Source organism: Poecilia reticulata, chromosome 23, assembly GCF_904066995.2.
Source record: "Poecilia reticulata chromosome 23, P_reticulata-male-v2, whole genome shotgun sequence".
Taxonomy (NCBI): domain Eukaryota; kingdom Metazoa; phylum Chordata; class Actinopteri; order Cyprinodontiformes; family Poeciliidae; genus Poecilia; species Poecilia reticulata.
Window position 1 is genome coordinate 505,174 of NC_088852.1, and position 26,449 is coordinate 531,622.

Sequence of the window (26,449 nt, forward strand, 5' to 3'; positions counted from 1 at the left end):
TAAACCTGAAGAGAGATCAGGCTCTGGATCAGTGTTATGCCTGGATGTTGATCTGCAGTTTTCTGGGTAAAAATGAAATTCCCAAGCAGTTTTAGGTTGGGTTTAAGAAGAGACTGGTTTGAGGTTAAGGTTGTGATTACATGAGGTAAAACTGGGATACATTTGGGATTAGGATGAGGTTGGGAAAGCTGGAGGCTGGAACGAAGCTGGTTATTGATATGGTTGAGTTGGGGTGAAGTGAGAAACTGTTGAGGTCGGGATGAAATTGGAAAATCCTGCGGTGGATCTGGCAGGAGGATTGATGATGCTGTAAACACCGTTTATACAGTTCTGTATCCTAAACAAACTTTTAAGCTTCATGTGATCACTTTTATTTTGTAAACCAAAAACAGCTGGTCCCGGCGCAGAACCAGACGCTCAGCTTCCTTTTTCAACAGAAATGAACTGAACTGTTCAGAAGCAGAAAAAAGAACCAGTTCAGAGTAAAGAGTCTGGAAGGGGCTCAGCCTTTGATCACAGCGATGGGCCTCAGTTTGATGGCCTTCTTGCTGATTCCTGCATCATGACATGTGTTCACCACGTCCGTCACGTTCTTGTACGACTCTGGAGCCTGAAAGGAAACCGGATCGACAATTTGCTTTCTCAGGTGTTTCTGGGAATGTTTCTGATCAAAGATCATCGTCTTCCTCACCTCCTCCATCACCAGTTTGGGAGACGCCACTCGGATGGCGATGCCCATATCGGCCAGTTTATCCAGGACGTCCTGGAAGTCCAGATTCCTGCGGGACTTTGCTCGAGAGAGGGCGCGGCCCTGCAACAGAGAAAAGGAAGTTAATCAAACATCCTGGTCCTCCATGATGTCGGGAATCTCTTGATCAGACTCTTACCGCTCCGTGACACGTGGTGCCGAACGTTTCCGTCATTCCTTGTTCGGTTCCTGTCAGGACGTAGCTGCAGGTTCCCATCGTCCCTCCGATGAGCACCGGCTGACCTGTGAGCTGAAGGAAGCAGGAATGTTTCAGAACAGCTTCTAATGCCAGCGGCAGCGCCAAGGTCCGAAGAGTACCTGGTAGTCCACCGGGATCAGAGGGTGGTGAGGAGGGAAGGCACGGGTGGATCCTTTCCGGTGAACCAGCAGCGTCCTCTGCTTTCCGTCCACCATGTGCTCTTCCACCTTGGCGATGTTGTGGGAGACATCGTAGATGACGTGCATGTCCAGGTCGTCTGGCGTGGTGCCGAACACTTTGGAGAAGGCCTGGAAGACCGGATAAAGACGGACTGAGAAGATTGGGCCTCCAAATTGAACAGAATATTAAAAGTGAAGGTGTTCTTCTTCCTGAAGAACAGTCGGTTGTGGACATCCTTTGCTCTGAGGTGGACCAGTTTGGGTCAGATGTTTGAATCTTGGAGACAACTGGATGTTCTAACAGAACAATAATCCCAACTGAACATTTTCCTGGAATGACCATCCCAAAAGTCCAACTTCAACCCAAATGAAAGTTCATGGACAGCAATTAAAATCCAGGTCAGTATCAGAAAGCCAAATATTATAGTCTGTAAAATTTTGACACTTTGTGGAGCCGAGCAATTAACTCAACCGAATGAGAACCAACTCGTTAACGATCGCCTGAGTTATTAGGAACTTTGATCAATTCCTCAGATCAGCTGGTTGTGACTCGTCAGAACCTACCTGAACTGACTCGATAAGGGCTAGTTAACCTTCGGGTAATCTAACCGAGCTGCTCGTCAGCTGGTGGGCCTCACCCAGGTGAGCGTACCTGTCTGGTGAGGAAGGTCATGGAGGAGCGGTTGACCCAGGCGTAGTTCCCTGCAGCAGCCATTCCCTTCAGGTAGTCCTGGCCCTCCTGGGAGGTGATGCGGGCGCAGGCCAGCTGCCGGTCGTTCACTGTGATCTTATCCCGCTTCATGGCCTTCTCCATGGCAACCAGAGCATCTGTAGACAACAAACCCATTAGTGTCCTGATGAGGTCAAACCCAACTGGACCTGAGGTACTGTTGGGTGTTGACTCTGTCTTTCGGAACCAGACCGGGTTGCACCTGTGGCGACCTGATGTCCGAGGCCGCGGCTGCCGCTGTGGATCATCACGCACACCTGGCCCTTGTGGTCGATGCCCATCTTCTTGGCGGCGTACTCGTTGTAGATCTCATCGACCACCTGGATCTCGGCGTAGTGGTTTCCCGCCCCAAGCGTTCCCAGCTTTGTCACACAGACAGAACAGTGATCTGTACTCGTTACTCGCAGGTAAATGGTAAATGGCCTGAACTTGTATAGCGCTTTATCAATGGGACGATGGTGGCGACTGTGTCCTGCAGTCTTGGACCTACTGGTGGAGGTCAGAGGGCCCGGTGGCACCGGTGCACAGCAGCTTCGCCTCTGTCAGTATGTGGTGTGAAGCATTTCACACTACAGTCAGTCATTCACCCGTATGTCTGAATGGGTAATATAGGGCTGCCATGCACCGGCGCCACCAGCAGGCAAGGTGGGTGAAATGTCTTGCCCAAGGACACAACGACAGAGGCGGACTGAGCAGAGATTGAACCCACCGACACCGTCCTACACCGTCGCCACCATCATCCCAGTGACCTGTGGGGGCGGGGCCTGTGACGTACCTGTGGCAGGCCTCTCTTCTTGGCCTTGGACGACACCTTGTTGGGGTCGGCCTGTAGCATCCGGCCGTACTCCTCGCAGTGCTCCTTGTCCTCAGCCCAGGCGTAGCCCTCCCTCAGGGACCAGTCCACCCCCATCTCCAGAGCCTCCTCCAGATCCCTGGGGACACACAGGTGAGACAGGTGGGCAAGGCCTGGTAGGGAACCCCACCCAGTTCTGGAGAACCACTCACTTGGCTCCCATTGGGATGACTCCTTTGGAGCCAACTCCGACCGGGATGTGGTCGAACAGGGACTGGGCCAGCTGCTCCTTCACCGGCTGGACGTCCTGCTCGTCCAGGTTGGTCCTCAGGAGACGGACGCCACAGTTAATGTCAAAGCCGACGCCACCTGGAGACACCACTGCGTTCGGATCGTTCATGTCGAAGGCAGCCATGTTGCCGATGGCGAATCCGTAACCAGAGTGGACATCTGGGAGTCCGATGGACCTCTGAGGAGACATTTTAGATTAAGGTTTTGACTCATCAAAGCTTCAAATCAATCAGTTCTACTCACATGAACGATTCCAGGCAGAGCTGCAACATTCCCGATTTGCTTCATGGCTGGCAGGAACCCTCCGATACCTGAAGACAAACAGGACAGGTGAGACTGAACACCTGGGAGACAGCGGCCAGGACGTCTGAGATCCAGACTCACCTCCTCCTCTGCAGGCGTTCCGGAGCTCTTCAAACATCAGCTTCTCCAGGGAATCATTCACATAGAAGACTCCTTCAACCTGAAGGGAAAAAGCCAAAAGGCAGATTGTCACTTTTTCCTTCCACCAGTTTCCATTGTAAAGCTCAATGAAAAATTAACATGGTTCTTGTCTGCTAGAGGACTTTAGACTAGAGCAGAACATTTACAGATAAACTTGAATCCTTAACGTTAGCCTAAAACAGCAGCCTAACTCTAATATCCAACATCAATATTAGCCCTTTACAGTTCAGCAGCTGTCAGACTGGACCTTCAGGCTGAACTCTGTTCTCTGTTTGTATCATTGTAATTTTACTTAATCAAACGGATGAAAACAAGCTTCTTAAATGTAATTTTCTTAAAAATGTGTCTATCTTGGGGTCCTCCTTCTTTCGGCTTGCTTCTTAAAGTCGGCCTGAACCCAACAGAACCTGAGGTCCAGTTTATCTCCGACAGATGCCTCCCGGACTTTGTCGGAACCGAACCTGCATGTTGGGAACAAAGCCCTTTTTGATCCTCCAGCTGGTGCTGCCCGTTTTCTCCAGAAACTGCAGCTCATCGTTGTAGGTTCGGCTCATGATTCCGACCCAAACAGCAGCCGGTTCGACGCCACGCCGCAGGACGCAAAGCGCTACGGAAGCCGGTGAGACTGCAGGAATGACGCAGGAAGATTTAAATGTTCTTATTAAATGACTCCGGGGTGTTTATAAGCTAATTTAAGATCGGTTCGGGTTTCCGGTATGGATATTACTCCCTCAGTGTTCCAATATTTGTGATTTTCTTCTTCTTCTCTGGTTATAAACGGTAAAGTAGTGCTTCTAATGTCTGTGGGTTAGAATGCTCTGCCCCCACCTGCTGGTAAGGAGAGTCATTACAAACTTTTTATATTTATATATTTTTAAACATAGTTAAAGTGTTATTTTTCTTTGTCAACTCGGTTCTCTCTTCTGGTATTTTTTTTTTACTAAACTTTTATTGATTCAAGTGTAACAAAACAGAATTACACGGAGATATTCCCTAATAAAAAAGAAACGATTTATTTTAGTTGAAAATGTTACTTTTTACATAATACATAGGAAAACCTGACCCTTTATTTTAGGTTTCTGTTAAATATCTTAGGCTGATTACACCGACACAACAAATCTTGACTACCATCTAGTGGTCATGGGTGAGAATAGCACCGTAAAACTTATTTAAACGAAACTTTGCTTCCATTTAAAAAGTAAACACTCCAGAATACCAGATGAAAATCTGAGGAAGTGAGAACCGGTTGGAGAAAACAGCAGCTGAAAGACCATGTTTGAGTCAGTGTGGAGGAGTTTTTATTTTTCTGTATCTGAAGTTTTTCCTCTTAACTGAAGCTTCAGGGTTACTCTCATACCTCTGGTTCTGGTTCTGTACAGATGTCTGGGGATGGTTTGCTGCTGTGCGGATGGCAGACCAGACCAGCTGGTTTCCGCTGGGCAAACAGGAAGCCAGTGCCACCCTGATTCCTGCTGAAATCTGCTTTGACTGGAAGCGTTTCTGGACCTCGGCCCAGTTGATCCAATGAAGAGAACATGAGCTCATAAACTCCAACCAGCTGTGAAATATCAGATAATAAAACTCCTGTTTGTTTATGAAGCAGGAGGAGCCGCGCTTCCTTAATGTTTTATTGCAGACTTACAGGAACAGTTCAACTCTTCATGACCTCTGACCTGTTGACCAATGGAACGCCACAGGAACTGCTGACTGGATGTTATTAGATCGTTTGCTTTGGTCTGATTCTTAATAAACTGAAATATTTCATCAAACTGTGGTTCTAAAGTTGGATGTTGACCCAGTGTTGATCTGTGTGGTCAACACTGGGTCCAACTGGAACCAGACCCGTTTGGACTGGTTCCAGTTGGAGATTCTCTACTGTTCTGGGACCATCGCTTCTCCAGACTATCATCAGACAGAAAATCCAGCATCTTCTGCGGCGTTACGTTTTGGTCTGGACAGTTTGTTTCGGTCCAAACAGAGGAACCGCGGGCCACTGACAGAACCTTTAATAAAGTTACTCGTTTAGTCAACATTCACTAGTTCACTGCAGAACGTCTCGGTTTCACGTTAAATTCTTTCTTTTCTTAGTGAATCATAAAACCATGTCAGTTTGGCTGAAAATACCTTCATTTTATTTGGCCTTTGAGAATCTAATGGGACATAAAACCAATGAACTTTACAGCAGAAACATGATTGGATGTATATGCTGTACAAAAAAAAGAAAAGACCGTAGATGTGATCATGAATTGGTCCAGTTGGACCCGGTCCAGTAAGCAGTAGAACCTTTACTGCTTACTGTAAATCTCCTGTTTATTATAAGAGCTAAATGAGTAAGAAAAAAACGGGAAACCAGTGGAGACGAGCCAAGGTCGTAGAGTTCATAGTTCACGGGTAGATAACCAGCGCTGCTGCCGGTTAATCTGGGGGTAATCTTTATTACCCCCACTGGGCAATAGTTCAACAAACAGCTGCTGCAGTAAACACAGAACCACAGAGCAAAGCTAGATGATGGAGGATGGTAAGATCTAAAGAAATCACTGCAGAGTGTTTCCATAGCAACCATTGGGTGACACCAACATGGCCACTGGGGGAAACCTCTCTGTCCACAATGTAGGACAGGAACAGTTACCCTGCATGAACCCTGCAGGACGGCCAGCTGGGAAACAAAAGGTGAATATTTGTTAAAACGCCTCATTGTTGAGCACGGTGGAGGAGCCGTCATGCTGTGGGCTGATTCTCCTCTAAAGGCCCGGGGAGCCTCAGAGAGGCATCTTTACAGTTCAGAACACTTGAGATAGAAACCCGCTAGCCCAGGGGTGGGCAACTCCAGGCCTCGAGGGCCGGTTTCCTGCAGCTTTTAGATGCATCTCCATCTCTTCAACACACCTGAGTCAAAGACTGAGGTCGTTAGCAGGACTCAGGAGAACCTGACTGCACTTAGGAGTTGATTAAGCTGTTGGATTCAAGTGTGTTGGACCAGGGAGGCATCTAAGAGTTGCAGGACACCGGCCCTCCAGGACCAAGTTTGCCCACCCCTGCTCTAGCCTCTGCTGCAGAACTGAAACCGGGTCACCGCTAGGTCTGTCAGCAGAACTGTGACCCAGAACATCCGACCAGAACCGGTTCTGTACGCCGGTCTGGTTGGAGGTCACACCATGGAGCAGATAACTTATCTGGTCAGGACTTCCAGTTAAAACTACTTCCTGTCACCTATCAACAACAGACAGTGGGTGGGGCCTTTCCACAGGGGTGGGGCCTCTCCACAGGGGCGGGGCCTCGCCACAGGGGCGGGGCCTCTCCACAGGGGCGGGGCCTCTCCTCAGGAGGCGGGGCCTCTCCAGCCTCCATAAGGACAGGCTCCTCTGCCGTCCAGCATTAACTCACCTTTACCTGCAGGAAGACATCTGGAGAACCATGAAGACCGTCCTGATGTTATTGGTTCTGCTGAGTGCTGCGCTGGCAGGTCTGGACCGAACCCGGCTCTGCAACGCAGCTTTCGTGTGTTCATCATTCTCTGATTCATGTGTTCATCGTTCTCTTGTTTTCTCTGCAGCTCCGGCGGAAGACAAGCCGCTGCCTGCAGGTCAGTTAGCTTTAGCATTAGCGGTGAAGGTAGAAACGTTCTGCGGTTCTGAAAAATGTTCTGGTTCTGGTTTCTGTCGTTTCTCCACAGAATCAGACGAGGCCCAAGCAGCAGCAGCAGCAGACTTGGCGGGTCGGTGTCCCTGGATTTTCTTCCCTCTCTGCTGTGTTTCAGTGGTTCCACCAGCTGATGGTTCCTCCATGTTTCCTCTGCAGATCCTCGCTACAACTTCTGCCCTGACTTCTGGTTCATGTATGGAGGTCACTGCTACAAGTTCTTCAGCTCCCCGAAGTCCTGGCACGATGCTCAGGTTAGGCCTCATCATGGAGACTTGGTGGCCTGAGGCTTTAGCCTTGGGAGCAGTTTTTACCTAAATGATGAGTAAAGTCTCTGGCAGCAGCTTCATTATAATGAATAATTTAGGAAACAAAGTAGCTCTCATATGAATCTGCAACATTGTGATGCTGAGAACATCAAGAGTTACCGTTGAATTAACAGTTTGAGTTGAACTTTGAGTCATTAGAGGCTTGATATTTGACTGGGTCTTGGTGAGGGCTACTGTAGTCAACAAGCTAAATAATTAGTTTGCGACTAAGCATTTAGTGAGAGCTAAATATTTAGTTTAAATTTAAATATTTTGACAGCAAGCTAAATATTTAATTTGAAGCTACACATTTATTTAACAAGGTAAATTATTTGTTAGTGGAGTTTATATTGTTTGATGCTCAATATTTGGTTTAAATTTTAATCATTTTCTAGCAAGATAAACATTTAGTTAGCGACTTGTACATGTGTATTTACATGAGCTCGCTGTGTGTCCAACAGGAACACTGTATCGGTGTTGGCAGCCATCTTGCTTCCGTCGCCAACCAACGGCAGTACAGCTTCCTGCAGCAGATGATCCAGACCACCGGTCAGTCCAGGGCCTGGCTGGGAGGATTCTACCTGCAGGTCTGTTCTGGATGAACGCCCCTCACTCTGAGGTCAGACCCTCACTCATTCACCTCCTGTTTGCCTTCAGAACCGCTGGCTGTGGATCAACCAGGACGGGTTCTACTACACCAACTGGTACCACCTTTCATCTGTCCCCAGCAACCCCTGCATGTACATGTACTCGAAATGTGAGTCTCATTCTCTGGTTAAATATTCATTCATCAGCTGCTGGAGGTCCATTTGAAGTTCTGCTGTGGTTCTGTTGAAGCGGGTCAGTGATTGGTCTCATCTTATTTCAGATGGTTGGAGTAATACTCAGTGCGCCATAAACCTTCCCTTCATTTGCTTCAAGAACCCGTTTGGCTGCTAACCGATGAGCTGAGACGTCCTCTTCTCTCTTCGCTCCGTTTTCACTGTAAAATCCTCCAGTGGAGAAATGTTTGTTTTTATGAAACTGTTTCTTATTGTCAATAAAATGTTTAAACACGTTGGATGGAGTGAATTTCCTGATTCTATGGAGGTCCAGAAGTGCCACAAATCAATAAATACAAAAACCATCACTATGAAGGTCCAAAGAGGATCTTTAATAATCCCCATTGTAAAGAGTGGGCAGAGACAAAAGATATCTAGTTAATATAATTTGGTCTGATTTTAACTTGTAAGCTGACCAATCAGATGCTAGAAGTAATATTTACATTTTGGGGCGAGTTAATGAGTGGGGTTATAGTAAGGAGGCCTTTCAGCCTCATCAGTGAAGATGAATCACAGGCAGAAAGCTCTGATTGCTGCTCTAACAGTGACTATTGATTATTGAGAAGGGAGTGAATACTTTCCAGCATATTTTAACCAAATGTAAATAAAAACTGAGGCAAAGAAACAAACTTCTTGGCAGAAGAAATATCTGCTATGAGTGTGAATAGTTTTGGATTCAACTGGACTGAGTTAAAGATATGAAAACCGGAGGTGAGGGCTGCACAGTGGTGCAGTTGGTAGAGCTGTTGCCTTGCAGCAAGAAGGTTCTGGGTTCGATTCCCGGTCTTTCTGCATGGAGTCTCCATGTTCTCCCTGTACATGGTGGGTTTTCTCCAGGTACTCCGGTTTCCTCCCACAGTCCAAAAACATGACTGTCAGGTTTATTGGCCTCTCCAAATTGTCCCTAGTTGTGAGTGTGTGTGTGCATGGTTGTGTGTCCTGTGTGTCTCTGTGTTGCCCTGCGACAGACTGGCGACCTGTCCAGGTGACCCCGCCTTTCGCCCGGTACGTTAGCTGGAGAGGCAGCAGCAACCCTCCCGACCCCACTGAGGGACAAGGGTGTAAGAAAAGGATGGATGGATGGAAACCGGAGGTGTTTACTGTGCAGTACTGAGTTCATCCTGATGGTGGCGCCGTTAGTGTTGTGACTCCTTACTATATCTCAGATCAGGATAAGATGGGATTGCTGCTTGGTTCTCGTTAAGCTCGTTAACTCCGATCAGAATTAGATCTCTGCTTGACAGTGGTGGGCGGGGCTAATGTCTGGCCACGCCCCCTGACCTCTGACATTGTGGTTGTTTGTTCTGTGAGAACTGATGTGTGTGTGTTTGTGCTTTTCTACTACGTTACGAGGTCCCTCTGCTCCTTATGGGGCCCAAAGTTGTTATGGTCAAGTAACGTCTGGGTTAGGCTTTAGAAATGAAACCAACTCCAAGTCCTTCCAGATAGAAAGGCGTAATGTGTGTGTGACAGAGAGTGTGTGTGTGTGTGTGTGTGTGTGTGTGTGTGTGTGATTAGGGTGGATTAACAGTGAGCAGCAGCAGTCAGACGAGCTGCAGGCGGTCGGAGACGCTGACATGTGAGTACATTTCACCCATTTTCACACTTTAAGCTGAATGTTGTCGCTCAGATCGTTGCAGAACTTCTTGATCCAAATGTTAGAAAGTCGGATCTTCTCAGAGCCGTGATGAAGTTAAAGTTCTGACGTTCACAGATGAGTTTTATTCAGGTAACGATGGGTTGGTCCAGTAGAACCATGTGGGTCTTGTCATGTTTTCTGTGAAGCTGGTTCTGCTGATGGCCTGCAGAGATTCTCCAGGTCAGTTTTCACTCTGCAGCTCCAGCAGGTCAGGGGAGGTGAAATAAGGTGAAGGTCAACTCCTGCTGTCTGGACCTGGCTGCCCCGGGTCAGAGCCGACCTCTGGTTCTGATGACCATGAGACAGCGGGCCGGCTGTGAGCTGGTGTCTGGAACGGACGGGTCGGCTGTGTGTGAGAGCGTCTTTGTTTGGGCCATGTGACCATCACAGCTGAGAGGGAAGCTTTATCTGCTTTATGCTGCTGAAAATCTCCAGATTCCTGAATGTCTGGATGCTATTCCTCTCAGTTTGGAGGTTAGAGACCCACCAGAGGAAGTTCTGGACACTTTCTGAAAATCTCAGCAACTTGCCTTTTTTCAGGTGCCTGAAACTTGCCTTCGCACAGCTCATCAGAACCTCATCGGAGGAGACAGAACCTCTCCTGCAGAAACCTTGGATCAGATCCGGCTCCGTTCCTCTGGGACTGTTAAACTACAACTGAACTTATAGAGGAATCACTTGAAGAATGAAAACTAATTTTATGGCTTTTACGAGTATTTACAGCCTTTGACGTTTCCTCAGACCTTTGTAGGATCCCCGTTTGGCTGCAGGTGTTTCGTCTGTCCAAGTCTCGGTAGGTTGGCAGGTAATCCGTCCTCTACATGTCCAGATGATCCATTGATCAAAGCTCTGAATTAATCAGAGCTTATGATGCTGCTGTGGAACCAAACTCTGACTCCATTTCACTCTGGATGAAGACTTCCTTTGCTCTTCTTGACCTACATGACCCAACAGAACATGACCAGAAGGTTTTAAAACCCTTTTCTTTGTGAAGGGACTCATGCTGTTGCTAGAGTACTTAAAAAAGGTTCTTCTTGTCCAAAAAAATAACCTCCGGTACTTTAACTACATTCCATTCATCATTTCCCGAGGCGGCATTTCACAAACGCTGCCTTAAAACTCCACCAGGCTCCAACCAGGACCTCTAAACACTGCTGAAGGGCTTTTCTATGCTCAGCTCCCAGGGGTTGCAGTGGAAACCACTGGTTTCTTTATACTTCCCTGAAGACTTCACAAAGACCCTGAAATCTTACAAAGACGCTTCAAAGACTCTAATAAGACCCTACATCAGGGGTGGGCAACCCTGGTCCTCGAGGGCCGGTGTCCTGCAACCTTTAAAGTCTCCTTGGTCCAACACACTTGAATCCAACAGCTGAATCACCTCCTAAGTGCAGTCAGGTTCTCCTGAGTCCTGCTAACGACCTCATTATTTCACTCAGGTGTGTTGAAGTTGAGACACATCTAAAAGTTGCAGGAGGCCCTCAAGAGCTGCCCACAAGAATCCTACCAAGATCCCACAAAATCTTGCAGACATCTCAAAATCCCTACATAGACGCTGCTTTGGCAGATTATATTACAGCAGAGTTTTAATCCAGCGTAAAGGGAGTATTGGACCGTGTTCTAAAGTTTCATTTGAATTGTCAAAATGTACTCAGCACTCATTCGGAGTCACAGTGAAAAACCTAACAACCTTAGTCTGAAGGTTAGAAGTCTGAACTTGTCCTTCTTTACCTTTCAGCTGATGTCAGAAGAGGAGCTGGGACCCACCAACAGGTGACACCCTTCCCATGATGCCCTGCAGCTTTGAGGGATCACCATGGGAGATGAGTCTTACCCAGAATGCCAAGCTCAGGAGCTGTTCGATGAGTTTGTGTCAGCATCGACCTGCAGGGCGGCGCTGCGCTGCTTCAGCCAGCTGTGCGAACATCTGCAGCTGGATCACAGCACCACCGAAAAGCCTCTCTACCAACCGATCAAACGGCGGCTCAACTACTGGAAGGCCAATGCTCTGTGGGCCAAACTGGACCGGAGGGCGGCACAGCAGGAGTACCAGAGGGGCCGGGTCTGCAGAAACATGACTGTGAGGCTTCACCGTTTTCTGTAATTATGCATTTAGACAAACTGTTTCTGATTGGTCAGTTTGTCTCCCCTCTGACTGATCAGTGTGTGATCATCGGGGCGGGGCCTTGTGGTCTCAGGACAGCGGTGGAGCTCTGCTTCATGGGAGCCCGAGTGGTAGTCCTGGAGAAAAGGGAGTCGTTCTCCAGAAACAACGTGCTCCACCTTTGGCCCTTCACCATCTACGACCTGAGGGGTCTCGGGGCCAAAAAGTTCTACGGAAAGTTCTGTGCAGGCTCCATCGACCACATCAGTGAGTCTTTGACCAGCTGGTTCTGTTTGATGACATGATTATAGTGTCAAAACCACCTCTCTCCTGTGTGCAGGTATCCGCCAGCTGCAGCTCGTTCTGCTGAAGGTGGCCTTGCTCCTGGGGGCCGAAGTTCATGTCAATGTTGAGTTCAAGCAGCTGGTGGAGCCACCAGAGGACCAGCATAGAAACGGTGAGGCCAGGGAGGTTGAAGGAAGAGGGTGTAGGCGGAAAGTACAACCAGCCAGTTTTCATGAAGGACACTGAAGTATCTAAAGATTTGTAGCAGAGAAAACGGCCTCAGACTCTTGTATTAGTTTAAGCTTTTAAATCAACTAAAAGCTGAAATGTTTAGATTAAAGGCTTGAAGTTCAAGTTACATCTTTATAAATCAAACTGATCTATCACCTGTCCTCATGTCCAGAGGAGGGCTGGAGGATGGAGGTGAGTCCAAAGTCCCACCCAGTCAGTCAGATGGAGTTTGACGTCATCATTGGAGCAGATGGACGCAGGAACACGCTGCCAGGTTTGCACACATTTACGTCCTTCTACTGTTTATGATTGGTACAAGACCCGGATAAGAGATTTTCTGGTGATCAGGTTTCAGGCGTAAGGAGTTCAGGGGGAAACTGGCCATCGCCATCACAGCCAACTTCAAAAACAGAAACACCTCAGCTGAGGCCAAAGTGGAAGAGATCAGCGGAGTGGCTTTCATCTTCAACCAGAGGTTCTTTCAGGAGCTGCGGCAAGAAACTGGTTCGTCTGAACCTGCAGGTCTGACTGAGACACCTGGTCTGGAACTCAGTCTAACATAAACACCTGGTTTCAGGTATTGACCTGGAGAACATCGTCTACTACAAGGACGACACTCACTACTTTGTCATGACAGCAAAGAAACAGAGTCTCTTGGACAAAGGAGTCATTGTACAGGTAAGTAAATCACCTGGAGTCGCTCTATTGGTAGCAAGTGGTGGCTGGTTCACCCTCTTATACCATCTGAAGTCAATAGAGTCACAAGGTAACTCTCACCAGAATCACCTGGTGAGAGTTACCTTGAAGATACTTACAAGGAAAAATGATCACACCTGGAGTGACTTTTGATAGGGCACATTAATACAGGTAATAATGACATACCTGGACTGCAGGCAACAGCTCACTATGACACACTTCACCGATAATCTCACCTCAGGTCCTTCTAAAGGTAACAGAGCCACAGACCAGGTAAAATCACTTACCTGTAGCCACTCCACTGGTAGTGAGCTAGGACTGTGGTTACAAAGCAAACCATCACACCTGGAGTCAAAGATCAACCGAACTTTGGGTTGAAGGTATCATAAGTCTGTCGTCCTTCAGGACTTTCCAGACACAGAGCAGCTCCTCTCTCGAGGGAATGTGGACCAGGATGCTTTGCAGGCATACGCCCGTGAGGCCGCAGACTTCTCCACCAATCACCAGCTGCCAATCCTGGACTTCGCCATGAACCACTACGGTCAGCCGGACGTCGCCATGTTTGACTTTACCTGCATGTACGCTTCAGAAAACGCTGCCTTGATTCGCCAGCGCCACGGACACCAGCTGCTGGTCACGTTGGTTGGAGACAGTCTGCTAGAGGTGAGATAGGTGTCTTCTGGACAAAGACATGCAACCAGTGGGTCATGGTTAGAACAGGTCTCTGTCTGTCTACAGCCCTTTTGGCCGATGGGGACAGGTGTGGCCCGGGGGTTTCTAGCAGCTCTGGATTCAGCCTGGATGATCAGAAGTTGGGCTCAGGGTGGAGCACCACTAGATGTCCTGGCTGAGAGGTAAGAGTTCACCTGGACATGATTAACCTTCTGATTTGCTTCATGGTTTGACATGATCTTTTGTCACCTAGGGAGAGTCTGTACCGTCTGCTGCCTCAGACGACTCCAGAGAACATGCAGAAGAGCATCAGTATGTTCACCGTAGATCCAGTGACAAGATACGTGAGCATCAGCCCTCTGACTGTCATACCTGCTCAGGTGAACACAACAGAGACGCTATTTCATGTTGCTTTCTTTCATGTTGTTGTCTTTAAATAAAGGCACTGAAAACTTCTTACTTTTCACGTTGATATTCTTTGGTTGCCAGGTGAGACACCTGGTAGACACAGGTAAAGAGGCGGGGCTAAACACAAGTGAGAGTGATATTATCCGGCTGCCTTCCCCCAGACTTTCAAGACAAGGTGACTTAACTTTTATAACCTTTGTTACCTGAATGTTCATCCATTGGCTCACTGCCACAGGTTTACCTGAGATCTGCTCACCTGGCTCCTCTTTGGTTCCACCGCCTCAATCAGTGGGTCACCTGGTTTGTTTTGGCTCTGGTTGGGTCTTTAGAGGTAAACTGGTTCTTGATGAAACATCAGTTAGGTATAATCATTCTACAATGACTCCAGGATCAAGTTCAGTCAGATCAGGTAGATCAGGGCCTCACCTGGACTCAGGTGAGGCCCTGGACTCCTGGTAAGTACCAGGAGTCCAACCCTTTACCCAACAGTTAGGGGTGGGGGGCCGTTTAGAGCCAGAAAAAACTGCATGGCAACATTTACCTGCGGACTCAACTGCTATATAAGGAGCCTCAATGCAGATGTGCAGTGAAGGTTGGACCATAGTTGAGGATCAACTTTAGATGCCCAAACCTTATTTGCTGAAACTGCTTTCTGAAAGTGTTGCATCTTTAATCCGTTTGGTCTCCCGTCTCATTTCCTTCTCAGAGTCCTTCTCTGAGTCCAATCAGCTGCTGACTTGGTGTCAGCAGCTGACTCATGGTTACAGAGGTGTCGCTGTTTGTGACCTGACTACTTCCTGGAAGAGTGGCCTTGCCCTTTGTGCTCTTATCCACCGATGCCGACCAGATCTGATGTAACACACTAGACAGTCATGTTTTAAGGCTTGTGATTAAAACACAGGAGACTGCTTGTGTTCTGACCTGAAACATTGTTCAACCTCAGAGACTACGACTCTCTGGACGAGTCGGCAGTGGAGGAAAACATCCACCTCGCATTTGACGTGGCTGAGCAAGAGTTTGGGATTTCACCTCTGATGACGGTGGAAGAGATGTCGTCTGTTGGAGAACCAGACTCTCTTTCTATGGTGATGTACCTGAGTCAGTTCTACCAGCTGCAAAAAGAGTCACCGCACCCTGCTGGTGAGACCAAACATTGCAACAGTTTTTACTTTTTTTTTTTACCCAAACTGATGTGAGGTCAGATGAGTCCAGTAAATGGTGCATCAGTGAAGCAGCTGGTGTTGGCGTTTGTTCCAGGCTCCCTGAGTCAGAATGCTGATCTGAGAGCAGCTCTCTTCACTCCAGCCTCCCTCCTCAGCAGACTGGGAACCAGTCCGTCCAGGAAGAGAAACCCAAAGGTACCAGTGGCTCCTCCTCATCATGTCTGCTGTGTTCTGTCTCATATTTACGTGGTATTGACCTGTTACCTCTGCAGGAGCATGGAGACGCTCTGGGCAAAAGGAGAAGGACGAGTCCAGAGAGCGGAGAGCTGCAGGAGGTCAGCTACCTCTGGATGGATGGATGGACTGAAACATTGTGAATTTTTCCATGTAAAGTCTCAGATCTTCATGTCTTCCTGTTTTCTGTCTTCCAGTCACGTGACTTTAATGGCGACTTTGAAGAGAACTTTGTGGGCGGGACCAGCCGCTCCAGAGTTCGTTTGATGGCCAATCAGCTGCAGGCAAAGCTGGACGAGGGCTCTGCGACCTGCGTGACCTCTTCGTCTTCTTCTGCTTCCGCTCTACGTCAGCAGGTGGGCGGAGTCAGGCTCTGGGTCCGCGGTGCGACTCATGATGTTAACAGGAAACAGACGGGAGCTTCCCTCTATGACGTCACCTGTACCACATGTCAAACTAAGGTCTTGTTCTCAATAATGTAATTCCACCTGATAACCAGCAGGGGGCGCCATCCAGCCTCCCTCCCTCAGAGTCCGCAGACCCCCCGCAGGCCACGCCTCCTGCGCAGTCGTCGTCATGGAGACCGGTAAAACCCAGTAGATTTTAATCACAAATCGACATTTCGATGGGAATGTCTGATTCTTTTAGACCTCCAGCTCATTTAAAGTGAAAAGGGTCAATTATTCCGGGAGGGGGGGTGAATACTTGTTACCAGCAGAACCCGAACCCGCCCGGTGCGGGCCGGACTCACGGTTCTGCGCTGCCCTGTCTCTGCCAGAAGAAGCGGACCCTCCAGCAGGAGCAGATGAGTTTCCGCTTCAGGGAGAGGATCAAGTCTCAGTGGGCCGCCAGCCGGGACCAGCAGGTACCGGTGCTGGACGTGATGTCACGTGACCCGGTCAAACCCGCCGGACCTCCTCTGTCCTGTGTCTCGTTGTGTCCTGTGGCTGCAACCGTCCCAGCGCCGCATGTGACCCACAACAGCTGAACCCCATGAATGGTTCCTATTGATGGGCCCGGGAGCCTGCCGAACCGCCCCGACAGCTGGACGGGTTGCTGACTGGGCACTTTGTGCAGCCGGACCCAGAAATCCCCAGAATGTTTCCACAATCAGAGTTTCAGTTCATCTGCAGCAGCTTCCAGCAAAACTGGCAGCAGAAATTCAAAAATCAGCAGCAGGAGAGTCCAGACCGGAAGTCTGACCTCAGTAAAGATGGCCGCCATTGAACGCTTTGAATTAATGGAGGATCGATCCTGATTGGCTGGTTTAGTTTGTCTTGTGAGAACAGAAACACTGATTGTGCTGCTGAAGATGGAGAACTTTAGATCAGTTAGCTGTGATTTACGCCACGTCCTCTCTGTCCCCTCACGTCCTCTCTGTCCCCTCACGTCCTCTCTGTCCCCTCACGTCCTCTCTGTCCCCTCACGTCCTCTCTGTCCCCTCATGTCCTCTCTGTCCCCTCACGTCCTCTCTGTCCCTCTGTGTCTGTGTCCAAAGTGTCTTCAGCTGTACACCGGTGGAGTGAGTTCATTGGCTGAGCAGATAACCAGCCGTTTTCAGCGTCAGCAGCAGAGTAGCTTGGTAAGAAGGTTTCTTCATCTTTATGTGGAATGGCCACTAGAGGGCAGGAGTGGTGCCTTCATAGAAAGTTGAGTGGAAGGAAGACCATCAGAATCATCAGATCTGCTGGAGGTAAAGGCTGAACTGTTTCCCTCTGTGGTTGGAGGAGCTGCAGAAATCCGACCTGGTTCCAGTTTGTCACGAACCCAGCAGAACCGGACCCGGCAGCCTCTGGTCCGGTTCTGCTTCAGTAGAAAATCAAGTTATGGATGTGGAGTAAGAGGAGCGAAGACATTTCATGTTTTTTTTACTCGGTTGTTCTTCAGTCTGGGTTCTGGTTCCTCCCCTGTCCTCCAGTCCTCCCCTGACCCCCTGTCCTCCCCTGAGCCCCTGTCCTCCCCTGTCCTCTGGTTTTTGTCTCTCCGTTGTCCCTCTGTCCTCCTGTCCAATCGGTGTCTCCGTCCCTGCAGGTCTCTGTGGGAAGCGACGTCTGTTTCTTCTGCAAGCAGAAGGTTTATGTGATGGAGCGTCTGAGCGCCGAGGGGCTCTTCTTCCATCGCAGCTGCTTCCGTTGTGACTCCTGCAGCGCCCCCCTCAGGCTGGTCTCCTACAGCTACGACCAGGACGCCGGTCAGTTCACAGATGACCTCTGACCTTTTGGAAAAAGTAGCTACATTTGTCGTTAGTCGTTTTTTTTAAAAGAAGGTGGTTAGCAACAGAGCTTCTGTCCTGCTGACCACGCCCCCATCACCTCTTGGCTCCGCCCACTGCGGCGGATGTTGCTGTTCGTCTGGGGGCGGGGCTTTGCTTTCACAGGGGGTAGTTTCCCTTTAAGAACGAAGCTGCGGGTTCTGGCAGTTAAACTTTTTCTGATAATGAATCTTAAGTTCAGGCTGTTGCTGTGAATCAAACCTAAAGGTAGAAAAACTCACCTGGACAGAAGGTCAGTTAAATCATGTTGTCACATCCAACCTTCAGTTTGTAAATGAATCAATGTTTAAATCAGGTTTCAGAAATCTAAATTTATCTCATCAGTTCACCTGAAATCTGGGTTATTGGCATCATCCATGTCCAGCCTCATTTTAATCCGAGTCAGTTGTTGTTTGTCTGAGTTTGGTGAAGCAGCAGCTGTTTGTCGACCTCCAGGCTCACGACACGGAGATTTTCATCAGCCGACTCATGACCGCCGTCTGCGTTTCCATCAGCAGCAGCAAAGAGACGGTTTATCTGCAGCATCATGAAACCACAGCGCTGCTAGTCTGAGCTAAAAATAGCAACCAGAACTGGATCACACTCTGCTCACAGCGGAGACCAACACATCAGGTTCACCTTTAGGATGGAAACCAGGAAGCTCTGCTGCTTGGATCCGTTTATAAACCTCCTGCTCAGACGATCTAATCTGCACTGAGGACACAAACTAATAGTTCAGTGTTGAAACATCACCAGTCATCCAACGTATTTATAAGGTCAAAGGTCACGCTTAGCTGACATAATGAGGCTAACACTACAACCATGAAGCCTGAAGATGAGCTCACTTCTGCTTTGATTCATCATCAGCTTTATGAACTGAAGGTTTCCGTTTCCACGGCAACAATAAACCAGAACAGTGTGGAGTTTGAGGTTCAGTAACTACCAGGTCCTGACCTCTGACCTTTGCAGAGCTGGGGTCGTCCTTAACCTATCTGCAAGTATGAGAGGTTCTGAGGCCCATCTGGCCCCCTGCCACCCATGGGGCCTCCATGAGGCCCCCTGCCACCCATGGGGCCTCCATGCGGCCCCCTGCCACCCATGGGGCCTCCATGCAGCCCCCTGCCACACATGGGGCCTCCATGCGGCCCCCTGCCACCCATGAGGCCCCCTGCCACCCATGGGGCCTCCATGCGGCCCCCTGCCACCCATGGGGCCTCCATGCGGCCCCCTGCCACACATGAGGCCTCATGGGTGGCAGGGGGCCGCATGGAGGCCCCCTGCCACCCATGAGGCCCCCTGCCACCCATGGGGCCTCATGGGTGGCAGGGGGCCTCATGGGTGGCAGGGGGCCGCATGGAGGCCCCCTGCCACCCATGAGGCCCCCTGCCACACATGGGGCCTCCATGCAGCCCCCTGCCACACATGGGGCCTCCATGCGGCCCCCTGCCACCCATGAGGCCCCCTGCCACCCATGGGGCCTCCATGCGGCCCCCTGCCACCCATGAGGCCCCCTGCCACCCATGGGGCCTCCATGCGGCCCCCTGCCACCAATGGGGCCTCCATGCAGCCCCCTGCCACACATGGGGCCTCCATGCGGCCCCCTGCCACCCATGAGGCCCCCTGCCACCCATGGGGCCTCCATGTGGCCCCCTGCCAGCCACGGGGCCCCCATGTGGCCCCCTGCCAGCCACGGGGCCCCCGTGTGGCCCCCTGCCGTCACAGCAGCAGCCACATGATGCCGTCATGTGAAGGACCTCGGGTCTCTGCGCTGCAGCTCTGTGGGGTTTTTATCTGACTGGATTCTTGCTGTGTGTGTGTGAAGCTCAGCAGCCAATGGGGGCGCGGAGGTCACATGACCTGTGTTTGAAGCAGGCATGCGGCTATAAAGGCGGGGCAGCTCCGTCCCGGCGCTGATGGACGGCGTTGTCTCGGTCTTCTGTCTCAGGAAGGTTTCGCTGCCTGCAGCATCCCGACTGCCGGCCGGCCGCTCCCAGGAAGAGAGCGACTCCCACGGGAACATCGGCGGTGAGGAAAAACCCCGCGCCTGTTGCTGCAGGTGGTTGCTATGGTAACCATGGGCTGTCTTGTCTTGCAGCCGTCTCCGTCCTCGGACGCTTCCCTCTCCGGCTCTCTGAGCGAGCGGCGCCGGTCTTCAGGTGAGGCCGCCTCACCTGTTCACGTCAGTCTGCATACGAGTCGACACGGAGGCCGCCGCTTTAAACCTCTGGGTCGATGTGGGCTTTAGTGTGTGTGTGTGTGTGTGTGTGTCTGTGTGTGTGCGCGGCTGCGCTGCTGTGTCTGCAGCTGCGTCTGTGATGGCGGCGACGCCAGAGCGGATCGAGCTGGAGAACCGCAGGAAGGAGGAGGAGGTACCAGAGGAGGTCCAGAACCGGGTCAACCTGAGCCAAGGTGTGCATGTCAGGTGAGGGATGGAGACGTACGGAAGTCCAACAGGACCAAAAATATGTGTTTCTACAGCCGCTTTAAAGTGAGAAACTGAAAGAGTCAAATTCACAGGAAAAAACTCTGGATCAAAGATAGAAAAGTTTAAAAATATAATTCAGACTATTAGGATTTCAGTTAAACCTTAACAATATATGGAAAGCAATCAATGTCACATTATTTAAATGAGATTATGGATTGCAATTGAATTAAAAAGATTTAATTATTACAAACAAGTGGAAGAAATTAAAAACTAAAATGTTTTTATTTTACTTTCTCATCAAGTGAAAATTTGACTGTTTTAATTTTCTTCTCTTTTCTAACTTTAAATTTATGCAAAAGTGAAACATTTTTATATTAATGTCTGAATTATTTAAGTATTTTAAACTGGAAATAAAATTTTAAAATTATTTTTTCTAGATATTTGGAAAACTAATTTCCTTCTCTCTGACCTGCAGGATTAGATTTTTCTGTTAGAAACGTTTATGTCTTACATTTTTCTAAAATCTCTGAAAATAAACAGATTTTAAGTTTTTTGGGAGGATTTTTCAATCATTTCCTCACTTTTACCAAACATTGATGTATTTTTGCTGCTAAAAGCTGATTTTTCTGTTCGAAACTCAGTTAAAGTTAAATTTAAAAACGGTAAATATTAATGTGATTAATAACGTTTTTAACATTCTGAATTTAGCTCTGAAAAACCTAAATATCTGATCAGTTAATCATACCCAAATCAGATAAAAGTAATATTTTAAATACGGAGGATCTTAAGAACCAAAAACATATTTATATAGAAAAGTTGTATTAATTTTTGTGTCACAAAGTTTGGAAGTTGTTCAAACTTTATTATATTTTTAACCAGTTGAATTGCAGTAAAAATGAATATTTTTAGAATATTTGAAAACTTCATGAATAAAAAACCCTCCTGACCCCAACAGGGACCAGGGAGGACAGAAAATGGATGAAAGTTGATATGAAAGTCAGAATTATCCTGAGATTTCTCCTCAACAGAAACTTCTATCCCACTAAATGAGATGTAATGAAAAGTAAAAAGTGAATAATTTTAAATACATTTCTGCTCTCAGGCTTTGAAATTATTTTATTTCCTTATGTTGATCATTTGTCCTGTTTTATCAGTGGCTGACAGTAAATCTGATGTTTCTGATAATTACGCTGCAAATTGATATTTAATGTAAATATTCATCTTCAGTGAATTGTTTGTGTTTCCTGCTGTCAGCTCAGAGGAAGAGGAGGATGAAGGTCCAGGCTGTGAGGAAGAGGAGGATGAAGGTCCAGGCTGGTTGACCTCACAGGAGGTCAACGCTTCGAGGTGGGAAACTCTGAGAGAGGAAGAGGAGGAAGAGGAAGGCAGCGCTGAAGACGAGTCCAGCGACGGTGAGTTCCAGTCCGTGTGTGTGTGTGTGTGTGTGTGTGTGCTGCTTCATCTGGTGTGTCTTGTGTCGCCCCCTGCTGGTAGAGGGGGAGTACAGCCCCTGGGAGACGGAGCGCCGCTCAGGTCTGTGGCTCCTGTTAGAGGAGGAAGCAGGTAGAAACCCGACCAGAACCAGAACCAGAACCAGAACTCTCCAGTCTTTATTGATGGAGTTTCTGACACGTCTGACTTTTTCCATTCTGACATTATAACAGAAAACTGAACTTTTCTTTAATCCGTTCCATATTCAATAATCAAGATGTACAAAAAATAAACTAAAAAAAAAATACGTTGAAAAGAATGCTTCTTTTTTATTTAATAATAATACTAACAATAATAACCACATTACCCATAATAATAATTATAAATACAATATGAATACACTTGTTATTGTAATTAGATCATATTTTATTATTATTTTTATATCTAAATATGCTTTTTTAAAATAATTTTTCCTCTTTTATTTTGAAATCCTCCAGCCTCTGTTACGTCCTGTAATTTTGTGTTTTTATTTCCACGACCTTCAGATTCATTTGTTCTTTTTGGTTTAATAATAATAATTATTACAGTAATTCTTTTTTTATTATTTTTGTTTTATTTCTGGTTTTTCATATTTTTACTGTTTGTCTATTTCCTTGTTTTATTTTGAAATCCTCCAGCCTGTTACTTCCTGTAGCTTCGGGATGTTTTGGTCTGTGTTTCTTTACTGTAGCTGATTTATAACTCCAGGTCCCCCCCCCTGCCCCCCCCTCCCCCCCCTCCCCCCCCCAGAGTTTCCTCCTCCGGGCCCACCTGTGCAGCGAGGCTCCGCCCCCTCCTCTCTGACTCCGCCCACTGCCCCGACGCCTTCCACCGCTTCCTTTGTCACCTCATCAGACTCCACCCCTGACGCTGACATCACCAACACTCCCCTCTCACCTGTGGTTGTCATGGAGACAGCAGCGCAGAAACGGCCCACAGCAGGGGGGCGGGGCTCCTTTGATGACATCACACCTGAATTGCCCCAGAAGAAGCCGCTGATCCAGCAGGAGGACCGGGAGGCGGAGCCAGAGGAGGAGGAGGAGGAGTTAGGCGGAGTGAGGAGGCGGAGCCACAGAGACGGTCCGCCCCCCACCCGCCCTCTGCTTCCTGGAGGCGGAGCACTCCTCCTCCGCCTCAAGAAGCTCCGGGAGGCTCCGCCCACTGGCCAGGTGGAGCTCGGTGGGGGCGGAGCCAGAGGCCTGTTGAAGGCAGTTCTACCCGGAAACAGAAAGGAGCAGAAACGGAGGGGCGGGACTTTACCTGCAGAGAAGTCGAGGAGGCTCCCAACCAATCACAGCAGGGATACAGGTGATGATGCAATAAGAAAGGGTGATGTCACAGTGATGATGTAATGACACTACTTCCTGTGTTCCCAAGTCGCAGGGGAGGAGTCGAGTCTGGAGTCTTCAACGCTGCTGCAGAGATGTTTGCTGAAACCCGGAAACAACGTGAGGACACCTGACACAAACCAGCCAATCAGAGACAAGATCACTGAATACATTAAAAATCAGCCAATCAGAGACAAGATCAGTACACAACAAAATTCAGAAAATTTGAACAGTTTGTAACGTAATAGGAACAGAAAGTGGGCGGAGTCAAATCTCTGAGGGTCAGACTAATACCTGGATTAACACAGACTCCTGTAATGTAAAGGATTTAGAGCAGACTGTGGATCAGACTAATACCTGGACTGTGGATCAGACTAATACCTGGACTGTGGATCAGACTAATACCTGGACTGTGGATCAGACTAATACCTGGACTGTGGATCAGACTAATACCTGGACTGTGACGTCCTGGTCTTCCAGTTGCAGTTGCAGTTGTTCGATCTCGTGTCTGAACTGCAGAAAGTTTCCGTGGAGGAAGAGGAGGATGAAGAGGAGAACCAGCAGGTAGGAACCGAGAGTCGGTTTGGTTGGAGACGATCTCAGCCGAACCTGAAACCTTCGTTAGTCCAAGAGGTTCCGCTAGCTGACTAACTCCTTCCGGTTCTGCTTGTGTCCACTTCCTGTGTGTCTGCAGGTCTACGTCCCTCATGCTCTGGCCTTCAGGCGGTCCTATGGTGTCAAGGTAAGACTCACCTGTCCTGCAAGCGATGCTGCTAGTCCAGGTGTGAACCGCCATTTGTTTCAGAGGAAGAAGCGCGTGAGGGACAGCGTCCCGGACTCGGATGGACAGTCTTCCTGTCCCACGGAGGTTCTGGGCGTCCTGGTCCCGTCCAAAGAGCCATCCAGCCTCAGCGTGACCGAGACCATGTTCCAGAAACAGGAAGGGGACGAAGACGGAGACCTGGACGCCAAAATCACCCGCCGAGTCCAGAGAGCGGCCAGGAGGCAGGCCAAGAAGGAGCAGCTAAAGAGGCTGCACAAGGCCCAGGTGAGTCTACCTGAGACAGGTGAGTCTACCTGAGACAGGTGAGTCTACCTGAGGACAGGTGAGTCTACCTGAGGACAGGTGGGTCTACCTGAGACAGGTGAGTCTACCTGAGGACAGGTGAGTCTACCTGAGGACAGGTGGGTCTACCTGAGACAGGTGAGTCTACCTGAGGACAGGTGAGTCTACCTGAGGACAGGTGGGTCTACCTGAGACAGGTGAGTCTACCTGAGGACAGGTGGGTCTACCTGAGACAGGTGAGTCTACCTGAGACAGGTGAGTCTACCTGAGGACAGGTGAGTCTACCTGAGGACAGGTGGGTCTACCTGAGGACAGGTGGGTCTACCTGAGGACAGGTGAGGTCCAGACCGTGATCCTGCTCCGTCTGCTTCAGATGATCCAGCGGCAGCTGCAGCAGGTGGAGGTGAAGCAGAGAGAGCTGGAGGAGAGAGGAGTGATGGTGGAGAAAGCTCTGCGAGGAGAAGCAGGTGAGCCAGGCGGCAGAACACACCTGAACACACACCTGGGTTTTAATAAAACCCAAAGGAAACCCGACCAGAACCAGCAGCTGCTACCTGAATCTAAACGAACCCGATCCTGAACTCTTGGTTCTGGTTCTTGTCAGACTACTGGGAGGACTCCAGCCACGGTCCAGACACAGAGCTTCACCTGGGAGGTGAGTGTGTGTTACCTGTAGTGTTTCCATGACGACGGCGCCTGATGCTCGGCTCTGCTGTGACTGCAGGACTGGGCAAACTGGACAACCTGGTTCTGATGCAGCAGTGGTTCCGGCTGGTCCAGCAGAAGAACTCTCTGGTCCGATACGAGTCGGAACTCATGATCTTGTGAGTATGTGAGTGGATATGGATCGGAACCGGGTCGGGTCAGGACTGAAGGCGGTTCTGCTTTCAGCGCTCGGGAGCTGCAGCTGGAGGACCGACAGAGCCGCCTGCAGCAGGAGCTGAGGGAGCGGATGGCCGTGGACGGTGAGGCGACCCGAACAGAACCGGGTTCCGACCCGGACGGGCCGCAGTCTAACCGGGCCGATGTTTCAGATCACCTGAAGGGCGAAGAGCAGCTGGGCGAGGAGCGGCGGATCCTGGAGGAGATGCTGGAGGTGGTGGAGCAGCGCGACGCCCTGGTGGCGCTGCTGGAGGAGCAGCGCCTACTGGACCGCCAGCAGGACCAGAACCTGGAGGTTCTGCTGGCCGGGGCGCTCAGCTGGGCCTGACGGAACCGGACCAGAACCTGGAGGTTCTGCTGGTTCTGGCTAAAGTGTTAGTTTGGACTTCAGTTGGTGTTTCTTCCTCTGGTTCTGGTTCTGGTAACTGACCCAAAAGGTTTTTCTGGACCTGGTTTAAAGCAGAACTTCCTGCAGAAACGTCATAATTTGGTTCTGATTCAGATTTCAGACGATCAGAACCAATATCAATAATCAATCTGAAGATCTTTGATCCGAATAATCTGAACAATAACTGAAAACCGAATCCACTGGAATTATGAAGGATTGTTAAAAAATAAAAATTAAGTTCTTTAACTGGTGATTATAAAATAAAAACCAATTAATGATCAAATTAACTAAGATTGATAAACATAAAAACTGTGAACCTGCTGGATCCGTCCTGGTCGGATTCTAAAACAAATAAGGATTTAAACTGGTGAGTAAAATTTAAACTCAATTAACAAACATTGCAAAGGTTTTTTTTATTCAAATAAAAAACATGGAATTATAAATATATCAAAACGACTGTAATGTCATAAAATATAAAGATCTTGACAAATGTGGAAAAAAATAAAGATTTATTTAAATAAATCTGAATCCGGTTTTAAACACTAACAGAATAATCCCTGGTTATTGGAAAAATAAAATAATTGAAAATTAAACTAAAAATGTAAATATGTACAATGAATAAAATGTTACTTTTAAAATATTAAAGTATAAAACCGTTTTAAAAATGTTAAAATACAAAACCATAAGATAAAAATGGATAAATAATCCCAGATTATTCCAGTTATTTTGGGATTAAACTAGATTAATAATCAGTTTCGTCATGTGTCACCATGGTAACCCACAGTATTATGGGATGAGCCAGCTGATGGTCATGTGACCTGAACTCGGCTTCCTGCAGAACCGGATTGTTCTGATCACCGTCTGCCTTATTTCCTCAGCAGGTCTTGTAACCCTCTGTGATGTCACTTCCTGTGTTTAATAAAATCTCTTTTTGGACGGGTTCTTCACTTCCTGCCAATCAGTTTTTAGGTCAAACTAGTTTCAGCTACATTTATGTCCAGATTTTCCATTTGCCGTGTTGTTTAACTTTTTTAAAAGATAAAGTTGGAAGAAAG

The 26,449-nt window shown here is 48.6% G+C and overlaps 3 protein-coding genes and 1 long non-coding RNA gene across 19 annotated transcripts; 2 read left to right on the plus strand and 2 right to left on the minus strand.

Annotated features, from left to right (window-relative positions):
- Window positions 1-355: 355 nt before the first annotated feature.
- rtcb (RNA 2',3'-cyclic phosphate and 5'-OH ligase) lies at window positions 356-4,175 on the minus strand. Its single transcript, XM_008401654.3, has 11 exons — window positions 3,846-4,175; window positions 3,325-3,403; window positions 3,184-3,251; window positions 2,862-3,118; window positions 2,632-2,788; window positions 2,059-2,218; window positions 1,779-1,954; window positions 1,067-1,255; window positions 888-998; window positions 692-811; window positions 356-610 (listed from the first exon to the last, which is right to left on the minus strand). Exons 1-11 carry the CDS (start codon window positions 3,936-3,938, stop codon window positions 503-505), a joined length of 1,518 nt encoding a protein of 505 aa, XP_008399876.1. The 5' UTR covers window positions 3,939-4,175; the 3' UTR covers window positions 356-502.
- A 2,549-nt stretch (window positions 4,176-6,724) lies between these two features.
- Window positions 6,725-8,407, plus strand: LOC103459792 (ladderlectin-like). Its single transcript, XM_008401653.3, has 7 exons — window positions 6,725-6,847; window positions 6,938-6,967; window positions 7,058-7,099; window positions 7,183-7,277; window positions 7,793-7,918; window positions 7,989-8,088; window positions 8,200-8,407. The coding sequence occupies exons 1-7, from the start codon at window positions 6,799-6,801 to the stop codon at window positions 8,268-8,270; spliced, it is 513 nt and encodes a 170-aa protein (XP_008399875.1). The 5' UTR covers window positions 6,725-6,798; the 3' UTR covers window positions 8,271-8,407.
- Window positions 8,408-9,551: 1,144 nt separating this feature from the next.
- Window positions 9,552-26,330, plus strand: LOC103459833 (protein-methionine sulfoxide oxidase mical3b-like). 16 transcript variants are annotated; one of them, XM_081604293.1, is made up of 35 exons: window positions 9,552-9,731; window positions 11,530-11,871; window positions 11,955-12,162; window positions 12,236-12,352; window positions 12,584-12,685; window positions 12,760-12,915; window positions 12,989-13,089; window positions 13,513-13,770; window positions 13,846-13,961; window positions 14,033-14,159; window positions 14,269-14,362; window positions 14,894-15,041; window positions 15,131-15,327; window positions 15,445-15,545; window positions 15,623-15,685; window positions 15,782-15,940; window positions 16,084-16,170; window positions 16,363-16,449; window positions 17,083-17,166; window positions 17,616-17,775; window positions 19,781-19,860; window positions 19,931-19,991; window positions 20,140-20,257; window positions 21,515-21,672; window positions 21,755-21,823; window positions 22,481-23,038; window positions 23,108-23,178; window positions 23,539-23,622; window positions 23,753-23,800; window positions 23,864-24,106; window positions 24,498-24,591; window positions 24,729-24,779; window positions 24,849-24,948; window positions 25,016-25,089; window positions 25,159-26,330. In XM_081604293.1, the coding sequence occupies exons 2-35, from the start codon at window positions 11,608-11,610 to the stop codon at window positions 25,332-25,334; spliced, it is 4,614 nt and encodes a 1,537-aa protein (XP_081460419.1). In that variant the 5' UTR covers window positions 9,552-9,731; window positions 11,530-11,607; the 3' UTR covers window positions 25,335-26,330. The 16 variants fall into 16 exon arrangements, 14 of the variants coding, with proteins under 14 accessions (XP_081460419.1, XP_081460432.1, XP_081460424.1 ...); XM_081604298.1 differs by lacking the exon at window positions 9,552-9,731 and adding an exon at window positions 10,186-10,584 and having other exon boundaries at window positions 23,114-23,178; window positions 23,545-23,622; XM_081604294.1 differs by lacking the exon at window positions 9,552-9,731 and adding an exon at window positions 10,187-10,596.
- Window positions 24,292-24,494, minus strand: LOC145550242 (uncharacterized). Its single transcript, XR_014086163.1, has 3 exons — window positions 24,450-24,494; window positions 24,390-24,409; window positions 24,292-24,351 (listed from the first exon to the last, which is right to left on the minus strand). It is a non-coding gene; the product is annotated as an uncharacterized LOC145550242 (long non-coding RNA).
- Window positions 26,331-26,449: the final 119 nt, after the last annotated feature.